This window comes from Opisthocomus hoazin, chromosome 2, assembly GCF_030867145.1.
Source record: "Opisthocomus hoazin isolate bOpiHoa1 chromosome 2, bOpiHoa1.hap1, whole genome shotgun sequence".
In the NCBI taxonomy this organism is placed as follows: domain Eukaryota; kingdom Metazoa; phylum Chordata; class Aves; order Opisthocomiformes; family Opisthocomidae; genus Opisthocomus; species Opisthocomus hoazin.
This window is the reverse complement of record NC_134415.1, coordinates 104,705,528-104,722,963: the sequence shown is the minus strand read 5'-3', so window position 1 is coordinate 104,722,963 and position 17,436 is coordinate 104,705,528. Positions and strand designations below refer to the sequence as shown.

Here is a 17,436-nt window from a genome sequence, read left to right as displayed (position 1 = left end):
CTCGGCTGTCACTGTGGAAGGGGCTGGCGGTGTTTCAGGAGGAGCTCGGGCGTTGCGTGCCCGTTTTCGAACGCGTTCTGTGTCACCGTGCGGATGGCGGCACTGCCGTTGTGCGACCGGAGAGCAGAGCCCCTGGGGAGGCCGGGGTCTGCGGCGGGAGCCCAGCGCATCGCCCCGCTCGCGGGGGTACGGGGCCCGGGGCTGCTGGGGCCCGGGGCCGGCCGCCGTGTTTCCCTTCGCTGACCCTGCTGACCTTGCTATCAGCTCTTTCCAAAGTGGATTTAAAAAACCTTCTTCCCGACAGCCTTGAGAGTAGATATTGATTTGTTTTTAATGCCACAGCAACGTAGTCGGAGAGGAGAAACACCGGCAGCGGCCACGGTGCCCGAACAGCGTTCCTCACGTTTTACTGCGCTGCTTTCCAGGCAGCGTTGCGTTCCAACAACTGAAAACACAGCCGCTAGCGCGGCCTGCGCCCCTGCCCGTCCTGCCGCTGGCCGGCATCCCCGGCGAGGGACGGGGTCCGAACGGAGCCGAAGCCCGCGGCCCGGACCGGCTCCCGCCCGACCCAGCGCGGGCCCCGCACCGCCGCCAACCGACCCAGCCCGGCCCCCTGCCCCCGGGCAGGGCTTCACACTCCCGGCCGGTGCCAGCGCGGCCCCCCCCGCGGCACAAAGTTGTGCGGGCGGGCGCCCGCCCGACCCCGGGCTACGCGGCCGCGGCGTGGTGGGGGGGTGCGGGCGGGCCGGGGCGGGGCGGCGGGGCCCGGCCCCGCTGATGTCAGCCGGGACGGGGGAGGGAGGGGGAGCGGCCGGCCGTGTTCCGGGTCAGGCGCGGGAATGCGCGGCGGCCGACAGCAGCAGCAGCGGCGGCGGCGGGAGGAGCGGCGCTGCGCCCGGCGCCCCGCCATGCCCCTGCGGGGAGGGCAGCGGCCCGCCGAGGAGCAGTAGCGCGGCCCCCCCCGCCCCGCCCCGCTCGGCTCCGGCTCCCGCCCATTGTTCTCCCGGGGCCGCCGCGCTCGCCCGGGGCCGCTTCCCGCCGCCGGCGCGCTGGATGCGGGCTGCCGCCGCCGGCTCGCCGGGACCGGCGCTGCGCGGCGGCGGAGGGGGCGGCGGAGGAGGAGGAGGAGGAGGCGGCGGCGGTGAGCGGCGAGCCCCGGCGGCGGGGCGATGTTCCACTGCATCCCCCTGTGGCGGTGCAACCGCCATGTGGAGTCCATCGACAAGCGGCACTGCTCGCTGGCCGCCGTGCCCGAGGAGATCTACCGCTACAGCCGCAGCCTGGAGGAGCTGCTGCTGGACGCCAACCAGCTCCGCGAACTGCCCAAGGTGAGCGCCGGCACCCCCCGGCAGGTGCCCGCCGCGCTGCCGAGCTCCGGAGGCCTCGGGGGTGACCCCGGGAGTTAACGGAGGCGACGGAGTCCCGGGTCGGCGTTGGGCGGGCAGGGAGCCTTCGCGGGGGGGAAAAACCTGGAGGTCCGCGACTTTGGGGGGGGGGGGAAGGTCCTGCTGGGATGGCCGGAGTCACGGGACGTGGATGTATGTCGCGATTAACATTCACGTCATCGGAATTACGAGACCTTGGAGGGTGCTGAACCCTCCCCTCCCCCCTCTTCCAGTAGATGCCCTCCGCTCTGGCCGTGGGGCAAACCCAAAACCCTCTGGCAGGTAACGGCGTTCCTGGCTCTGCCCTCCTTCCGCTCCTGGAAACTTCGTTGCGCCAGCGGCGGAACAGGCTTTTCCTTCTTCTCGGTGTAGGTCCCGCACGGCTGTCAGCGTGCTGCTGCTTGGGTGAAACACGTAGCCGGGTCTCTGTAACACTTTTTTGGTGGTATCGTCGAAGGCGAATTCGCTCTCGATTCGGCGTTGGCTTCGAGACGCCAGGGTCGCACCCGCCAGCGTGACTGCGGCTGGCGCTTGGCGGTTTTGCGGGAGAACCTCCATCGGCGTCGTTCCAGCCTGGCACTTGGCGACGTCGCTGGAGAAACTCCCGCCAGCGTCACGCCGGCGAGGCACGGTTCGGCTCCGCGGGCGCAGGGCGCGTGGGAGGCGTGATCGGCTCCCGGCTTGATGAACCGAGGGCGTTTGTCAGTGTCTCCTCGTTAAACTTCGGACGGCTGAGTGGCGTTCGTGAGCTGTGGTCGGCAGGGTCTGGCACTGGAGGGGAAGCGTTGTCGGGGAGCTGCGCCTCAGAAGTGTGTCGGCTCTTACCAACCTGGAACCCAAGAAACTGAACTCGCTAGGCAGGGAAGTTTTCAAAAGCACTTTTGTTTCTACCTGAATCAAAGTTGGCCTGTTCATACCAAAACTTAAACAGCCTTCCTTTTTTTTTTTTTTTTTTTTTTAAAGCCGGTTCTCTCACCTAAATTGTTTTTTTCACTCTAGGCAGTAAGAGTAATCATGGTGGAGAAGTTTTCCTGCAGACAGTAGCGAAGACGTTCGGTCGAGACAATGTGTTAAATTTGGCTTTTTCCTTTGAAAGTCCCAGGCGCAGGTTTGCATCCTCTTGTGACTGGGCTCTTTATCCTTCTGAAGTAGAGCAAAACTGGTTTACGTAGCCTCCGTGTGGGTGCTGGTTTGACTTCCAGCAGTCTCTGCTGGCTTTGTGCGCAGGCTGGGCTCAGGAGTCTCTTTGTACCAGGCTTTTCTTCTTAGTGTTGGCTTTCAGGCTTGTACACTTCTTGCTGCGGAGGTACGGAGTGTGCTGGTGGCTGAAATCCCATTGAGGCCTACGGCTCTCCGTTTGTTTTTTTTCCTTAAAATAATGAATCTCCCGCAGACTGGTTGCGGTATACAAATGTAAATGATGATGTCTGGTTTTCATGGTATTATTGTATGGTATTTATTTCTGTGGAGTGCAACTATTAATTGTTTCTCCTCTTCGTTGAGTTGTAATATATGAAATAGCCTTTTGTCCTGTGATGGCTAAAAAGACCGCTTCTTCCTCTTACTTACACGTGAGTACATAGTAAGTCCCACACACGTAAAAAATAGCTGAGGGTGTAAAAAAAACCACCAGCCCAGGCTCCTTGGCGTTGCAGTGGAATCAAGCAAAAGTTGAAGTTAGAAAGATTTTTTTTTTTTTATGGGCACGGATCAGATTACAGTAGTGCCTAAATATACTGTAAGAATACATTTGTGGGTTTTTAGCTGGACTAGGAGGAACACGATGAAATACAACTGCAGAGATGTATTTGTAGTATCTGTGCTGAGTACTTTGTGCCCTGTCAGCTGCGCAGGAAGGCATTTTTATTACAGCTTCCTGCATGGACCTATGAATTTTCCTTGTTGGTTCCTTATTAATGTTTTCTGGTAAAAGGAATATAGTGTCATCGTCTCAGATAAGTGTTGGCTCTGTAGGAGTTTGGGGTACAAAAATGCGGCTGCAGTCCTGGATGTGAAACTGATCTGTTGAAGCTGGAAACGGACGGGAAGAGCCCCATTTAACATTTCTACCAGCAAATAGTTTTGCGAGTTCTACTGTAGAAATCCGGTGCAGGAGAATAGTGGAAGATCTCTCTGTAGAAGTTAGCTACAGGGTACATTTAAATCAAAGAGGTACTGTCGATGCAAAGTACGGATACGGAATTGGAAATAAGTGCAAAAAACAGGGGTACACCATACCCCTTGCAGAGAAAACACAAGGGAAATCATTAGGGCATGTAATTAACGAACTGTTAGGTCAGCATAGATCTTAGTGGTTGTTACACCCTTAATCTGGTGTAATGCATCATATTCATCTTACCTCAGTGAAGTTTCCTCTCCGTATGCATAAAGGCAGTAACAGAAAATCAAATTGGTTTTGGGTCAGTTCAGGCCTAAGCAAGTCAGGAGGCTTGTTTAACTCTCCACAGCCCACGAGTTAGGTGTTTTCCCATACTTGATGAAGGCCTGAAGCTCACAGTGATCCGTGTTGATTCCTGGTGAATCATCTGTGGGCTGTGCTGATGCCGTCATGTGTCCCGTAACACTGACATGGTGTTCGCGTCACTGGGATGGTGGCAATCCTCCTTGGGAAATCACTGCTGTGGAGGCTGACCTTGAAACCGGTGAAGAAGAGTTGCCCTGTAGACTCCGTGACGTGCAGTAGAAGTCGCAGTAGTTGGATGGACAAGCAAAACCCCAGCTCTGCTGCCCTGTTTTTCATTCTACGCGCTGGTAGTTCAGACCTGGTCTTCCCAATGTCGGCAGGTATGGTACGAAACGGCTGCTAATGCAGGCAGGAGGTCTTGCAATACTTCTCTTGAAACCAGGTAGATACTGGTGAGCTCTTTTCTCAGCTTTGCCATTTGGCAAGTCTGAGATGGTGATGATGGCTTTATCTCCAGACATCTGCTTTCGTTCTGCTTGCACGATTTTTTTTTGTCCCTTCAAAAGTGAAGCTTTCTGAGACGGATGAATAGCAGCAAGTGGCATGTTGGAATACATGGACTTGCTGCGTTTCTCTTGAGTCGATGGGGCACCTTGTGTTGGATGCCTACGCTTCCCCCCTGCTCCCCTCTTCCTCCCTGCCCCGCTTCTGTTAAGTTGCAATGCAAGGTGTTCTTTGGTTGGTTTGCTCCGATACAGCAGTAGGAGAATATACTCTAATACACCCTAAAACCTCAATTTTGAGGGACAGAAGTAGTCTTAGGCTTTGTTTAATCTGCAGTCTTTCCTAGCATGCTTAAAAGCTCTATTGTTCTAGAGGACAGTAGAGTATGGCGTATGTTAGGTTGTTACCGAAAAAAAATCCCCTCAAAAGACAGAAGGCAACTTAAAGAGTTACTGTAGCGTCTCAATGGGAAAGGTCTAGCAGAAAGACCCAGCAATAGTGCTGCACTGTAAGTTGTGAGAGTCATCTGAAATATCCCAAGGAGAGGAGAAACAAGAAATACACTTGAATTATTTTGAAACAATTAGTAATTTTGTTGGTTTTACTTTTGTTGAGTTGGCTGACCAAAATGTATGGTAGAATTCTTCACCTCTTTCTAAAGAGAGAGGAGAAGGAGGAAGGGTTCATCTGGAAAACATCTGAAAAGAAACGTCCCCGAAGCAGGGGGAGATGTCTTTGCCCCCATTATTTCCACTCCTCGCCTTGTTTGCTCTGCTGTGCATTAGTGTGTGTGTGGACCAGGAAAAGATCTCAGTTTCTCTGACCCCCTTTTCCTTACAAATAAGGTTTTTTCCTAAGCTATACCTGTCAGCCTCTCAGGAATACAAGTAAATAATTTATATTTGTACAGTAACTTACAAATTTTTTATATTATCTTGCTACTGCCCAGGGATCCTCTTCGTTTCCTGGGTCTTTCCGCAGGTCTCCTTAACTACTCTGCTGGATTCCCGGGTCCCTTCTTCCCTCCCTTCCCCAGTTATATGACGGAGAGAGAACTTGTGTTGACAGTGACCTTTCTCTGCCGTTACCCCTGGTGTCTCAGGCTCCTTGCCCTGTGTGTTCATGCTTTTCCATCCTCCCGTGGCCTTGACGTCCCGGGATCTTGCTTCCTCCGACCTGAACAGCTCGGTCTGCCTCTTGTTTCGGGTTCTTTGCTTCCCCTCCTGCCCTTTCTGCACCAGATTCTCGACTGCCCTTGCAAACAATTTTTTTTTCTTTTCTTTACACTCTGCTCTTTCCCCTTCCTTTCTGCCACCTCCCAGGTTCCCGCTTCTGCTCTCGCCCTTCCTGCGGGATGAGCCAGCCTGGTGGGATGTGTTGGAGGAGCAGGCTGTGTACTAGTAAGCTGCTGGTGGTTTTCCACGATGCTGAGGTGCCTTTCTTGGCAGACGCGGCCGTTTTCCCACCGAACAGCAATTTCTAGTTGTCAGCGTGCTCCTTGCCGCTTTTGCTTTACGAGACAAATTAAAGAGCTGCGCCCTTCAGTCTCAAAAGGAAGGGCTTTGTACAGGGCCGCTGGTAGAGCGTGGCTCTTAACTTGCTTAAATAATTCCTTCTCCTGTGCTGGATCCTAAGTGCCTTCTGTTGAATATTTAGCGTATCGGATTTGACGGGAAAAAAAGCATAGCATGTGGTCACCAGTGTGCATAGAGCGACTTAAAAGATGTAGTTCCTGTGTTTTGTTTTTTTTTTTCCTAAACCTGGACCATTTTTATTTTCCTGAGACGTGAAAACTCGAAGGCTTTTTCGACTCAAGCTGTAATGTGTAGTATATCATTTGCTACACGTCAAAAACTATACTTCACTGAAGAGTAGGCTTTCTGGCAAATTGCTTTGATAGAAGAAAATAACACATTCTGCACGATGCATTTCAATAGCTTCTCTAATGAAAAGCATCAGATAAAAATAAAATGCTTTCAATGCTATAGATCAGTTTGTAGTTGATGAAATGTTGTTCCCGACTCCTCCTGTACATTAGGATTTAAGGGCCAGTATATCCTGTCAACTTAATTTCTTTGTGCGTGAATTGGCAGTACAAAACTGGATCTGTATTTTTTTTTTCCACTGTTTTATAGAAAAAAATTTTTAGAATTTTTTAGTGAACCTTTGAATACAGTATTGTATTTTGGCTTTTATATTAAATCGCTAGCATTCTTTGCATTGGCGAGTGGTGGAAACAGCTTATAACTCTTGTTTTGCTTCTGTTGTTGTGCTGCTGCTCAGTTGCTCTACTCAAAGGATAAAGACCACTTTCGCATGAGACTTTGCAGATGTTGTTCATGTGAAAACTCCAATGGAAAAAGAAAAATATTCAAAATTTTATGTATGCAATTAATTAGCTTAAGAGTCTGCTGAATTCTTTCTACTTGTTGGGGATTATTTTTATGTGGTGTTTGTAAACCTAATCTGATGCAACTCTGAATCATTTCACTTCTCTGAGCTTACAGATTGTATCTGTCACCTGTGATTTTTCTTCTTGGTGTTATATGCTAATACTTCTCTGTAGAGTTATTTGATTGATGCGAGACCCCTTCCCCAAGATACCTGGTTAAACCCTGGCCTCTTCCCAAGCCCCAGTTTCTGTCCGAGAAAACCCGACGGTGTGCTGCTGCTTGGCGTTTGGCTTAGGCAGCGTCTGTATCTCTTCATTATGTGTGGTGTTGAAATCCAGGGTGCTGTTATCGTACCAAGATCTTGTGAAAGCTCCTTAAGAAAAAGTCCCTCTGCTCTTCCCATACCGCACCTCTTTCTCAGGAATAAACCCTTTTAGACTAAATTTCACTGTTCTGCCGTAGTTTCTCCCATTATGCAACCATAAGCCTGAAAGACGCTTGGTCAGTGGCCAGTAATCTGCTGTGGAAAGAGATGATATCGTGCTATAGCTGTCTTTAAATTTGTACTTATGGGTTGTAACCATCCCTTTCTAAGCTGTAAACATCTAGAAGCTTTACTTCCTTTTTTCAAATGTGTAGATTTCATTGGGATCACAGAGGCGTGGTGGGATATCTCACATGGCTGCAGTGCTACCATGGATGAATACAGGCTTGTTAAGAAGGACAGGCCAGGATGGGGAGTTGCCCTTCATGTGAGAGAGCGGCAGGGATATGTGGAGCTTTGCCTTGGGATGGGTGATGGGCCAGCTGAGAGCAGTTTGGGATTAGAGGGTGATGTTGTTTTGGGCGTCTGCTGTAGACTGCCTGACCAGGAAGAAGTAGTAGATGGTGTCTTCTTCAGATAACTGGAAGAAGCCTCATGTTTGCAGGCCTAGGTCCTCACGTGGGTCTTGAACCACCCTGGCGTCTGCTGGAACCACAACAGAGCAGGACATAAGCAATCCAGGAGTTTTCTGGGGTGCATTGATGACTTCCTAAAACAAATGATCAAGGAGTTTATGGACAGAGGTGCTCTGTTGGACCTGATACTTACAAACAAGAAAAGACAGATTGAGATGTGAAGGTCAGGGCTGCAGAGGCTGTAGTGACCACGATCACCTTGGCTGTAGTGACCATGAGATGGTGGAGCTCAGGATCCTGAGGGAAGGGAACAGGGAAAAAAGCAGCGTCACAACCGTGGACTTCAGGAAACAGACTTTGGCACGTTCAGGGATCTGCTCGGAGGTGGTTGGTAAGAAAGATGTTTGTGCTGCCATTCAGAGCGACATTGAGAGGCTGGAGAAATGGGCAGGGAGGAACCTCATTAAGTAAAGAGATGTACAAAGCCCTGCATGCACGTGAGGAGGAGTAACCCCATTCTCCAGTACATGCTGGGGGCCAACCATCTGGAAAGCAGCTTTTCCAAAAAAGGCCCTGGGTGACCTAGTGGACAAGTTGACCGTGAGCCAGCAATGGTCCATCATGGCAAAGAAGGCCAGCAGTATCCTGGGCTGTGTTAGGAAAAGCGTTGCCAGCAGGTGATCCTTCCGCTCTGGGCAGCGTTGGGGGAAACGCACCTCGAGTGCTGCGTCAGTGCTGTGCTAACCGAAGAAAAGCCACGGGCATACCGGACCAGGTCCTGCAAGGGCCCACAAAGACTGTTAAGGGCTTGGAGCATCTGTCATGAGGACAGGCTGAAAGCTGGGATGGTTTAGCCTTGATTAGAAGAGGGCTCACAGTGACCTGCTCTAGGTGATCCATGCTTTGAGCAGGGGGTTTGGATAGACTAGATGATCTCCAAGAGGTCCCTTCCAACCTCAGTTGTTCTGTGATTCTGTAGAGGGCATAGCAAGGATTTTACCTGTCTTTAGCTTTGATATTTTTAATGATGCAAATAGAGTCGTCATGTTTTTCAGTGTTTATTCACCCTCAAATGTTTAATTGCTTTTTACGTTTAACATTGATAGTGTCATGGTGTTTTCGCGTATCTTGCTGTAAATCCTCGAAGAAATACCGCTGTACCATTTGGACAAGTGTGTGCTTCCAGTTAATATCAGAGGAAGAACTATGACGCTGTGTGAAACTGAAGTAGACTTTATGCAGTAAAGATAATTTTACTGCAAGTTTAAGAATTTTTTTTTTGTATGACAAATGCTATGTAAAATACTTTCTAAGAACACCTGCAACTTCAGTGTCTTGAGAATAATTAACTTTTGTAAAAACCTTTTGTGAGCCTGGTCAGTTAGTACTAGCGTGCAACGCATGCTTGAATTACTAAAATAAATGATAGTTTGTAGAGAAGAAACATTGGATCCTTGTATTAACATCCCTCTAAACATAGAAGACTGTGTTGAGGGCTCCAGATAAGTTCATTACCAGATAAATATATCTAGTTTTTCTGCTAGCTTCCAGATTGTTCTGTTGTATTGCTTAAGACTCGAAATAAAATACTGTGCCTTTTGACATCAAATTTGAAAGACCGTAGTTTGATGGCAACAGAGGGAGAACTTAGACTGGTGTCCCCTATGAAGTCTGACTTCCCTGTTAATGTCCCTGAGAGTGTTCAGAAGATTTTGAAGTCTTCTTGGTTTGAAATATTTTCTAACAGCAGGTTTTTTGTAGTAACAGCTGAGTTCTGCTGATTTTTTGACCTTGGTTGGAAGAAAGCAGTTAGGTGGTTATGTTTCAATACTTTCAACTTTTTCTTTTCTGTAAGGGTTGTATTGTTGTAGCAGATTGGTAGCATCCCCTTCTCTCTGTGATGTACACAGATAAGACAAGGTTTGTGGGCAGAGATTGTACATCTGTAGCTCTAAAATAAATTTTGTGATTATACATAGAGTTATTTTTCTAATTATATCAGTTGGTCTAGAAAAAGATGTTACCTCCTGCCAATAATCTTGTATACTGGAAAAATGCATGCTACAAGTTCATTAATGAGATAGATGTGGGGCTTTTTTGTTTCTTCAAATGGCAAGTGCATTTAACTGCAGTGAATCCATATTTTGTTGTAGCAGATGTTTTCTGGCCTCTCTTTAGGGCAGAGATATTCCCTCCCACCACTGTACTCTGAACAGCTGTGGCGTCAAGTGCTTTTTAACCTTTGTTGCCTCTGCTTAATCGACATAAAAGAAAGTAAATCCCTGCCTGCCAGGAGACAGTGTGAGGCAGCCTGTTCAGTGCGTCGCTCGGTAGAGGAGCGTTTTGATATGGTGCTGCAGTGTATTGATTTTTGAGAGTGAGTAGTCCCTTGTTTGGTTTTCTTTGTTGTGTTTTTGTTTTTTTTTTTTTTTTTTTTTTTTAAATGGATGGTAACAACCGAAACCAGGACGTGCAACTGGCTCATCACTGACTGTAGTGCAGGAAATGGCGGTTGTTTTGAAAACAGGGGTTGGAAACGGAGCGGGTGTGTGTCAAATGCTGGCTTCAGTGAGGTTATCACTTTTGCTCTGTCTCCCATAGACCCTTCCTCCAGAACCCTTCTGCATGGCTGTGCCTTCCTATTAGGCTTTACAGCTTCCATTGGAGGGGGAGGACAGCAGTTGCAACATCTGATTCTGTTTAGGATACATGCCCATGAACTGTGATCTTTCATTAATACTTTGTCTTGTTGTGAGATCTAGTAATTTCATTAATGGTTTGGATGGATTTCTGCTTGAATGTCTACCCCTTTGCCATCTTATATTAACATTAATGATGACGAATTTGGTGCTAGGATGCTGCAAGACCAAAGTACAGCTTCAGCTTGTTCTACAAACGTGGTTTGGGCAAGTGGAACCGTCTTTCACTGTGCCAAAAATCTGCAGTGGTTCTGGTTTTGCCATAAAACATGTGAAGGCAGCATTAGAGACCTCAGCTGCCTGGAGCAGTTGTCCATCTGCCGGTTTCTCACCTAGCAAGCAGGCAGAGGTCTGCTGCTGCATCTCCTCATGGCTTGAGAGGAAATCCAGTGGTTGCTTCCAGTAACACGTTGATCCAGAGTCATCACCTGCACGATGACAGTGCTGTGCTGCACTGGAGATTAGTACTCAGAAGTCATTTCGGTATCTCACTTAGTACTTTATTTGAAAATTAAAGTGTGTTTGGCCCAAAGGATCACATGGGTTCTGTATTTCTGAAACCCTGTTGCTCTCACCAGCTGTCGCTGCTCACAGGTGAAAGCAGGTGGAGTGACTTGAGGGATCTTGACATTGATAGCAGGCTGGTGGGAGATGCCAAACTGATAATGCCCATGCTAGACTTCACTGGAGTCTACTGGGACCTTGCTATATACTTTGTGGTTCCGGAGCAGGACCCAGCTTCCTCGGTGTTTTGTTGTGCAGCTTGTTGGGGTGCGCTTCTTGTGGAAGGTGTCTGCTTCCAGTGCTCTTGCTGGTTTTCCTCTGTGCTCCTGCTTGTGTTGCTGGCGAGTGTCTCTGGGACGGATTTCAAGACGGCGGTACACAGGATGGCATCCTAGAGATTTTTTTGCTCACGAATTGGTGGTGGTTCTCAACTGGGGGTGTCCTGTGGCTTGGGGGGAGGGCAGGGAGCGTTGCAGCTCGCTGTGGCTGTAAGCGTGGCCGTGGCTCTCGTCGATGCCAGGCCGGTACGTCCAGAGGCTGACATCGGAGTGGAAGCAATGTCTGAAATCCGAACAGTTGATAAGCATGGGGCGTCGAGTACCCTGTCCTTGTGGAATCCTTACCACTGAGTGTCCCCTGTGGATGGTCTTTCAAGAAATTGACTATTGAGGACTTCTACAAAAGAGAGGTGGGGGAGGAATGAGGAGAAGCTTGCCCTTCACTCTTCTCTGCTGTCCTTCTGATGGACAGGGGGAGCATGTTTGTGTGTCTGCATGCCTGTACCAGAGCCTGGTTGTTAAACCCATCCCCAGGAAGCAGAACGCTTGAATTCAGGGCGGGTTCTGCCTGACGCGATTTAATCCTTGCTCTTCTCATGGTGTCCTGACAACCAAGTGGCTTGGTGGCCTAAGGAAGGGTTGGGCTGCCCCCACCCTCTTGCTGAAGCCATGCAATGGTGCAGGGAAAAAAAAAAAACTTCTAGGGGCCAAAAGCAAGTGGTTGGGGACCTCGCTGTGGAGCCGGAGAGCGCGGTGTCAGCCGTACCACCATGTTATGTCACGGGTTTGATGCCTTATCTTGTTCAGTGCTTTGCTTACCAAAAGCAAATTGCAGCTTCTGCGTGTGTTTGCCTGCAGACAGACCTTTTCCCGAGGTCTTTATGAGGCAGGATAAAAAGGGTGGGGAAGGATTGATTGCAGTTTCCCTTATCCAGCGACTGAAGGGGGACAGGCAGCTGGTGAATGGAAGTGAACAAACAAAGCAAAGGCTTCCCCTCATTGATTTTTGGTTACAACATAGGAGAAGAAAATGGAGCCTGAAGAAAGATTTGAAGCAGGAATGCAGTTGGGAGTTAAACTATGGTTAAATGACTACGTGTTGCTTTTTAATTCTGAAGCACAGAGATCCTTTAGCTGGTCAGTTACAAGTTTGGAAAATGGATAAAATAAATACAGATGGTGTTTAAGAAACACGACCTAGTAATATACTGTGTCTTGGCAGTTTACTTAATTCCCGTTTGAATATAACACCGCAATTTCCCGAAGAAGGCTTAAAAGTGGAGGCAGCATGTGGATGTTGAAAATCTCTATTGGTGTCTGAGGGAAACCTAACATAAGAGCAAGTACTCACAGATTTTTAAGCTTGTCAGCAACAGCTCAATTGCCTGAACCCCCCCCCCCCAAAAAAAAAGGCAAACACTTTCTAGCCTGCGTGAATATAACCCTGAAACTGGAGTTAATTTGCGTTTTTCTTCCTCCTATCCCTCCTGTTCTAATTTCTGCTGTTCGTGCTGGCCCAGCTCGAAAATTAGACAGTGGATTTCATAAAGGTTCTAATTTTAATTCTCTTTGCTGCTGGAAGTAGCCTTTTTATGGAAACATTTTGCTTAACACAGTAAGCGTTTAGTTATGTTACCTATGCCAGAAGGGTTTGGAGCGTGACATGTCTCCAGCCCTGGAAAGGCTCTAGCAGTGAGATGTTGCTCCTCCCCTAAACAGCGGTAGCTGCAAGTAGGTCTTTGTGCCCTCCGCTGGTTTTTATTTCGATTGCCTATTTTTTTCATCTATTTTCTCCTTTTTTTTTTTTTTAAATTTTCCTCCATCAGGAAAGGTGCTGAAGCATTCAGGCGAGATTCTCGGGCGTGAATGGTTTTTGTTGCAGGAGTGAACCATTGAAAGAAAGCCAGCAGCATGTGGTGTTTTGGCCACTTTCGCAGGGGAAAATCTTGCATTTTACCAATCCTACTAGTTTGACTTAATTCTGTGATCTTTTATTTCTAGAAATGAGTGCCAGTTGTAGTGGTATTCTTTAGAAAAAAAAAAAGTGTAAAAAATGGGGATGGTGGGATCACACTGTTTATACTTTTCAGTGCATCACACACTTAACTCTTCCCGAGCCCCCTCTTCTGTTGGCTGCCATGACCCAATTTTGTCAGAATAAAGTTTTTTTAAAAAATATGTGATGGGGTGGAGGAGAGAGACTTGGTTAGTTTTCCAGCGCGACAAGGGCTCTATTCAAGATGTGTTCTTAGAAAATTCATATAAGAGAAACCTCTATAAATTCTTTGATAGCAGGAAGAGCTTCGGTTGAAGGCTGGGAATTGCTACGACATAGAAAGTTGTAGGCTTCATTGGTGCTGATGCTCATGGAATTGTTTGTCTCATTGAAGTGCTATTAATTAGGCTGGCTAAACTGAGCAGCATTAGAAGTGTTGCCAAGATACTCGCAGAGACGTTGGGTCTGCAATCAAAACCTGCTCTTACAGCATGCTGGGTGGATGTGCTGCTCTGGCCAACAGCCCTGTTGCACTTAGGTTGGTGTTAGAGCTTTTCAAATAGGGGCTGAACTGTGTCTGATATATCGAATTAGGAACATGTTTCTGGTTGGCATATATTTAAGAAATACAGATGTTTATACACATATGCATTATTTGCATTTATTGAACTCTATTGCAATAAGCTCTTAATTCTCTTTCTTCTTTCTTCTCTGTGGTCTTTTGGACAGGTAAAACAAATAAGGCAAAAAGGAGGTGCTTGCCTCTCCAGTAGTACTTTGGAGCACTAATGATGTGCCTTGGATAAAGGAAGAATAGTTACTGAAATGGGAGTAGGATGTACTAAACATGCATGAGTGATTGAGTTCCGTAGTTTAAAGCAAAGAAAACAAGCAAGAAGTTCAAAGAAATGCCATTCACATAACTGCAGTTTCTGATTTTATCTAGGAAATAGTGTCATTCATTAAAAATTGTTATGCAAACTAGAAATAAAGCTCTCGGTTCATTTTTCCTTTAGTCAGTTAAAGAGACAGGAATGCCTTTAACTATTGTGTAATTTTGTTTGTTGCACACATGTGCTCTGCAGCTTTAGTAAGTACACACAACACTGACCCATGGTGCGGTGAGGGCTTTCAAACCTGCCTAGGGATGCCCAGCTCTTAATAGCTTTTTTGATGACCATTCTGTCTTTTAACCATGTTCCTCCTGCCTTTTCTCACTTGCCATTGTAGAGTGGCCTCTGGCAAGGACAGCTGTGGCTTTTGAGAAGATTTGCAGTATAACATCAATATTTATAACTGTCATATAGTTTAGCAGCTACACACTGGCTGAGGAACACTATTTGGCAAGTATTTATTTGGGACAGTGTTAGGACAGATTGGGATCTCTTCTGTGGAGTGTATTCCTGCTGTGTTTCACAAAAGTATCTTTAAGTGCTTTTCTAGGTTTCTGATGGATTCTTGATTTAGTCATACTAGTAAATATTTAGCAAAAGGGATGCATTTGTTTTAGATGACAAAAAAATTGTTAATGATATGAAAATGCAGTTATGAATCTTGTGAGGACAAAGAAGGATTAAAAAAACATTTGTGGCTATCTTAATTGTAATATATGTTTTCAGGGAGCTAGAAATACGGAATTGTAAAGTGTTTTTTTTTTTAATCTTCCTTGTACATTTTCAGCTCTGTTATGAAAGGCCTTTAATACTTGGTTGGCAAGGAGTGCCAGTCTTACTCAAAAAATGCCTTTGAATTTTTGCACTCAGAGCTGCTGCATCTTTTAACTGCTGAGTGTGTATAAACTTTGGAAAGCTCTGTTCTTTTTATTCCATAAGAGGAACCTGTGTTTTTGAGGGAAAATGCATTAATTTCAGTTGCGTTTTATTTTTCTGTGACTAGGAGCAACAATGTTTATTGAAAGATTAGTACTGAGGTTGCAAAACCTTGCACTTAATAAGGTTTCCCCTCAGACTCCTCCAGACTAAACAGCCCCAGTTCCCTCAGTCACTCCTCATAAGACTTGTTTTCTAGATGTTCCCTCACCAGCCTCGTTGCCCTTCCCTGGACACGCTCCAGCACCTCAATGTCCTTCTTGTAGTGAGGGGCCCAAAACTGAACACAGTACTTGAGGTGTGGCCTCACCAGTGCCGAGTGCAGGGGCACGATCACTTCTGCATTAAATGTAAGGAGATATCTAAACCTTGCCAGCATCTTCCTGTTGCTCTGGGAGGCAGAGCCCGTGAGGGCACAGGCATGTACCCATGCCATGAGCAGGTGAGATGTGCAGGTGCTGATTCTTTGCTGGGCAAAAACGTCTGTGCAGTCCGGGGGCACAAAACTCTGGAAAACTGAGGAGTCTGGTCAGTTACGGTCGAGGTGACTAGGTTATAAAGTCATTTAATACTGCGCAAGTCCTCACCACTTGCATTCGCTTTCGTTCAAAGGCTTGTCTGGAAGAGAGGAAAGCTGTGATGAGATAAGGGCTCTCCAGCTTTCCTAGGGATGCCTACATCTTACTAGGTTTTTTCATAACCATTTTGTCCTTTGATCACCAGCTGCTCCCCGTGCCTGGAGTTGACGTGACTGGGCCTCTCTCCTTTGGTGGTTGGTTTGTCTTGGGGGCTGCAAGACCCCTCTGAGCCCATAGCTGGGGGTCAGGGCACGCTTGCGTGCAGCCTGCATTGCATGCTCATGTCCCCACCGCAGGGACGGGGCTGGGCTGGGCTCCTCTCCGAGCTGGGAAGACCCAGAGTCATGTGCATCCCGCCCAACTTTCATTAGTCCTTCTGAAAGTGGGCCGCGGAGCCCGGGGGGTGTGAGGCTGGAGAGAGAGTCCTCCCGAGGGAGGCCGGCCCTGTAACCTACTTGGTGATGGCGCTCGCCGGGGGAGAAGACCTGGGCAGCCCCTCTCTGTGGGTTTGCTGGGTTGTCCTTTAGAAGTGTCTCTGCATTTACTTCCTAATGAGCCCTCGTATGCTATTAGGATGCTTTTAATTACCCTGCTGGGTAACCTCACCCCATTAATGATTTTGAAGCAAGTGCTCTGGATTTCGCTAGTGTTGGTCTGCTGTGATCTTTAATAGCGAGCTTGACAGATCCTTTTTTTTTCTTCTTAAATTTTCATTTTAGGTAAAACACAGATTATAGTCTGTTTACGTGTGAAAATGAGAATGAAATGGTCATTGTGATGCAGGTCTGATAGAGGTCTGTATAACAGATTTAGAGTAATAACTTTAACTAGCTTAAACTTTGAAAGCGGCTTCCCAGTATTGCGTATCATTTATCATGCTTATATGCGAGTTATGTGGATATTTTCTGACATGGAACTCTTTCTTTCAGCCTTTCTTCCAACTTGTGAAGTTACGGAAACTTGGACTTAGTGATAATGAAATCCAGCGGCTCCCTCCAGAAATAGCGAATTTCATGCAGCTGGTGGAGCTTGATTTGTCTCGAAATGGTAAGCTCAAATATTAATTCGTTTGATTCTATACCGTCCTATGGCATGGTCTATAAAACTGGGTTCAGAGGGTTTTTCTGTCTCTGAAGTTGCTATCTATGTCCTGCAGAACGCTTCTCCGTGTAATTCGTGGGCTTGCCTGTAGTTCTAGATACGGAGGAGGGAAAGAGCAGTGGTGGAAATACAGTGGTAAAATAATGCTTGACTGTAGTTCTGCCTTTCTGAGAGCCTGCTTTATTTTCCGATTAAAGAATGCTTTACATCATATTTTTGTCTGTTGATTTCTTTCCCCAAGCTTTCTGAAATGCCTAGAATTTAAGAAGAAAAAAAAAAGAGATGTTGAAAGAAAAAAGCCCCTTTCTGTCCAGAAAAAGGCTGCCTGTGGGTTAGAAGTCCAATTCTTTATCTCTGCTCTCCTCTTTACCTGTGATTAGCAAGAGGCAGAGGGCTGGTACTTCTGGTTGTACTTCTGGAAGAAGAATCAGTCTGTTTGTCACCTGCAGAGATAAATTCAGAAGAGGATGCTGGGAGAAACTGTCTTTTAAAATGCGTTGCTGGCAACCACATGGGTTTATCATGTGGTTGTAATGTTTGCTGCTTATATGGTCCTGAGCTGTGATGGAGTGAAAATATTTTTTTTTTTTTTTTTTTTTGGTGGCCTGGTGAACTTACCAGTTCTGCAAGAAGTTCAGGGGCTGGTGGGTCACCTTTAAGCAGCCTTGTGACCCAGTGATCTAGAAACAGTGAATCCGTGTTACCGAATTAGAACAACTGTCAGCTATTTTTGCCTCCTTATGTGCAGTGGATATGCACAAAGTGCTCTCTGAGGTGTGATGGATGGGGTGGAGAGAGCAAGGTTGTGTAACCTTGTAAATAAGCGTGGGATGTAACTGAATAT

General features: G+C 47.2%; 1 protein-coding gene across 1 annotated transcript in view; it reads left to right on the top strand.

Annotated features, from left to right (window-relative positions):
- Positions 1–1,144: 1,144 nt before the first annotated feature.
- LRRC1 (leucine rich repeat containing 1) overlaps positions 1,145–17,436 on the top strand; it is a 74,090-nt gene continuing 57,798 nt past the window's right edge. The window contains exons 1-2 of the mRNA XM_075410701.1: positions 1,145–1,328; positions 16,421–16,538. Coding sequence (XP_075266816.1) covers positions 1,170–1,328; positions 16,421–16,538 — 277 coding nt within the window. The 5' untranslated portion in view covers positions 1,145–1,169. The remainder of the gene's footprint in view (positions 1,329–16,420; positions 16,539–17,436) is intronic.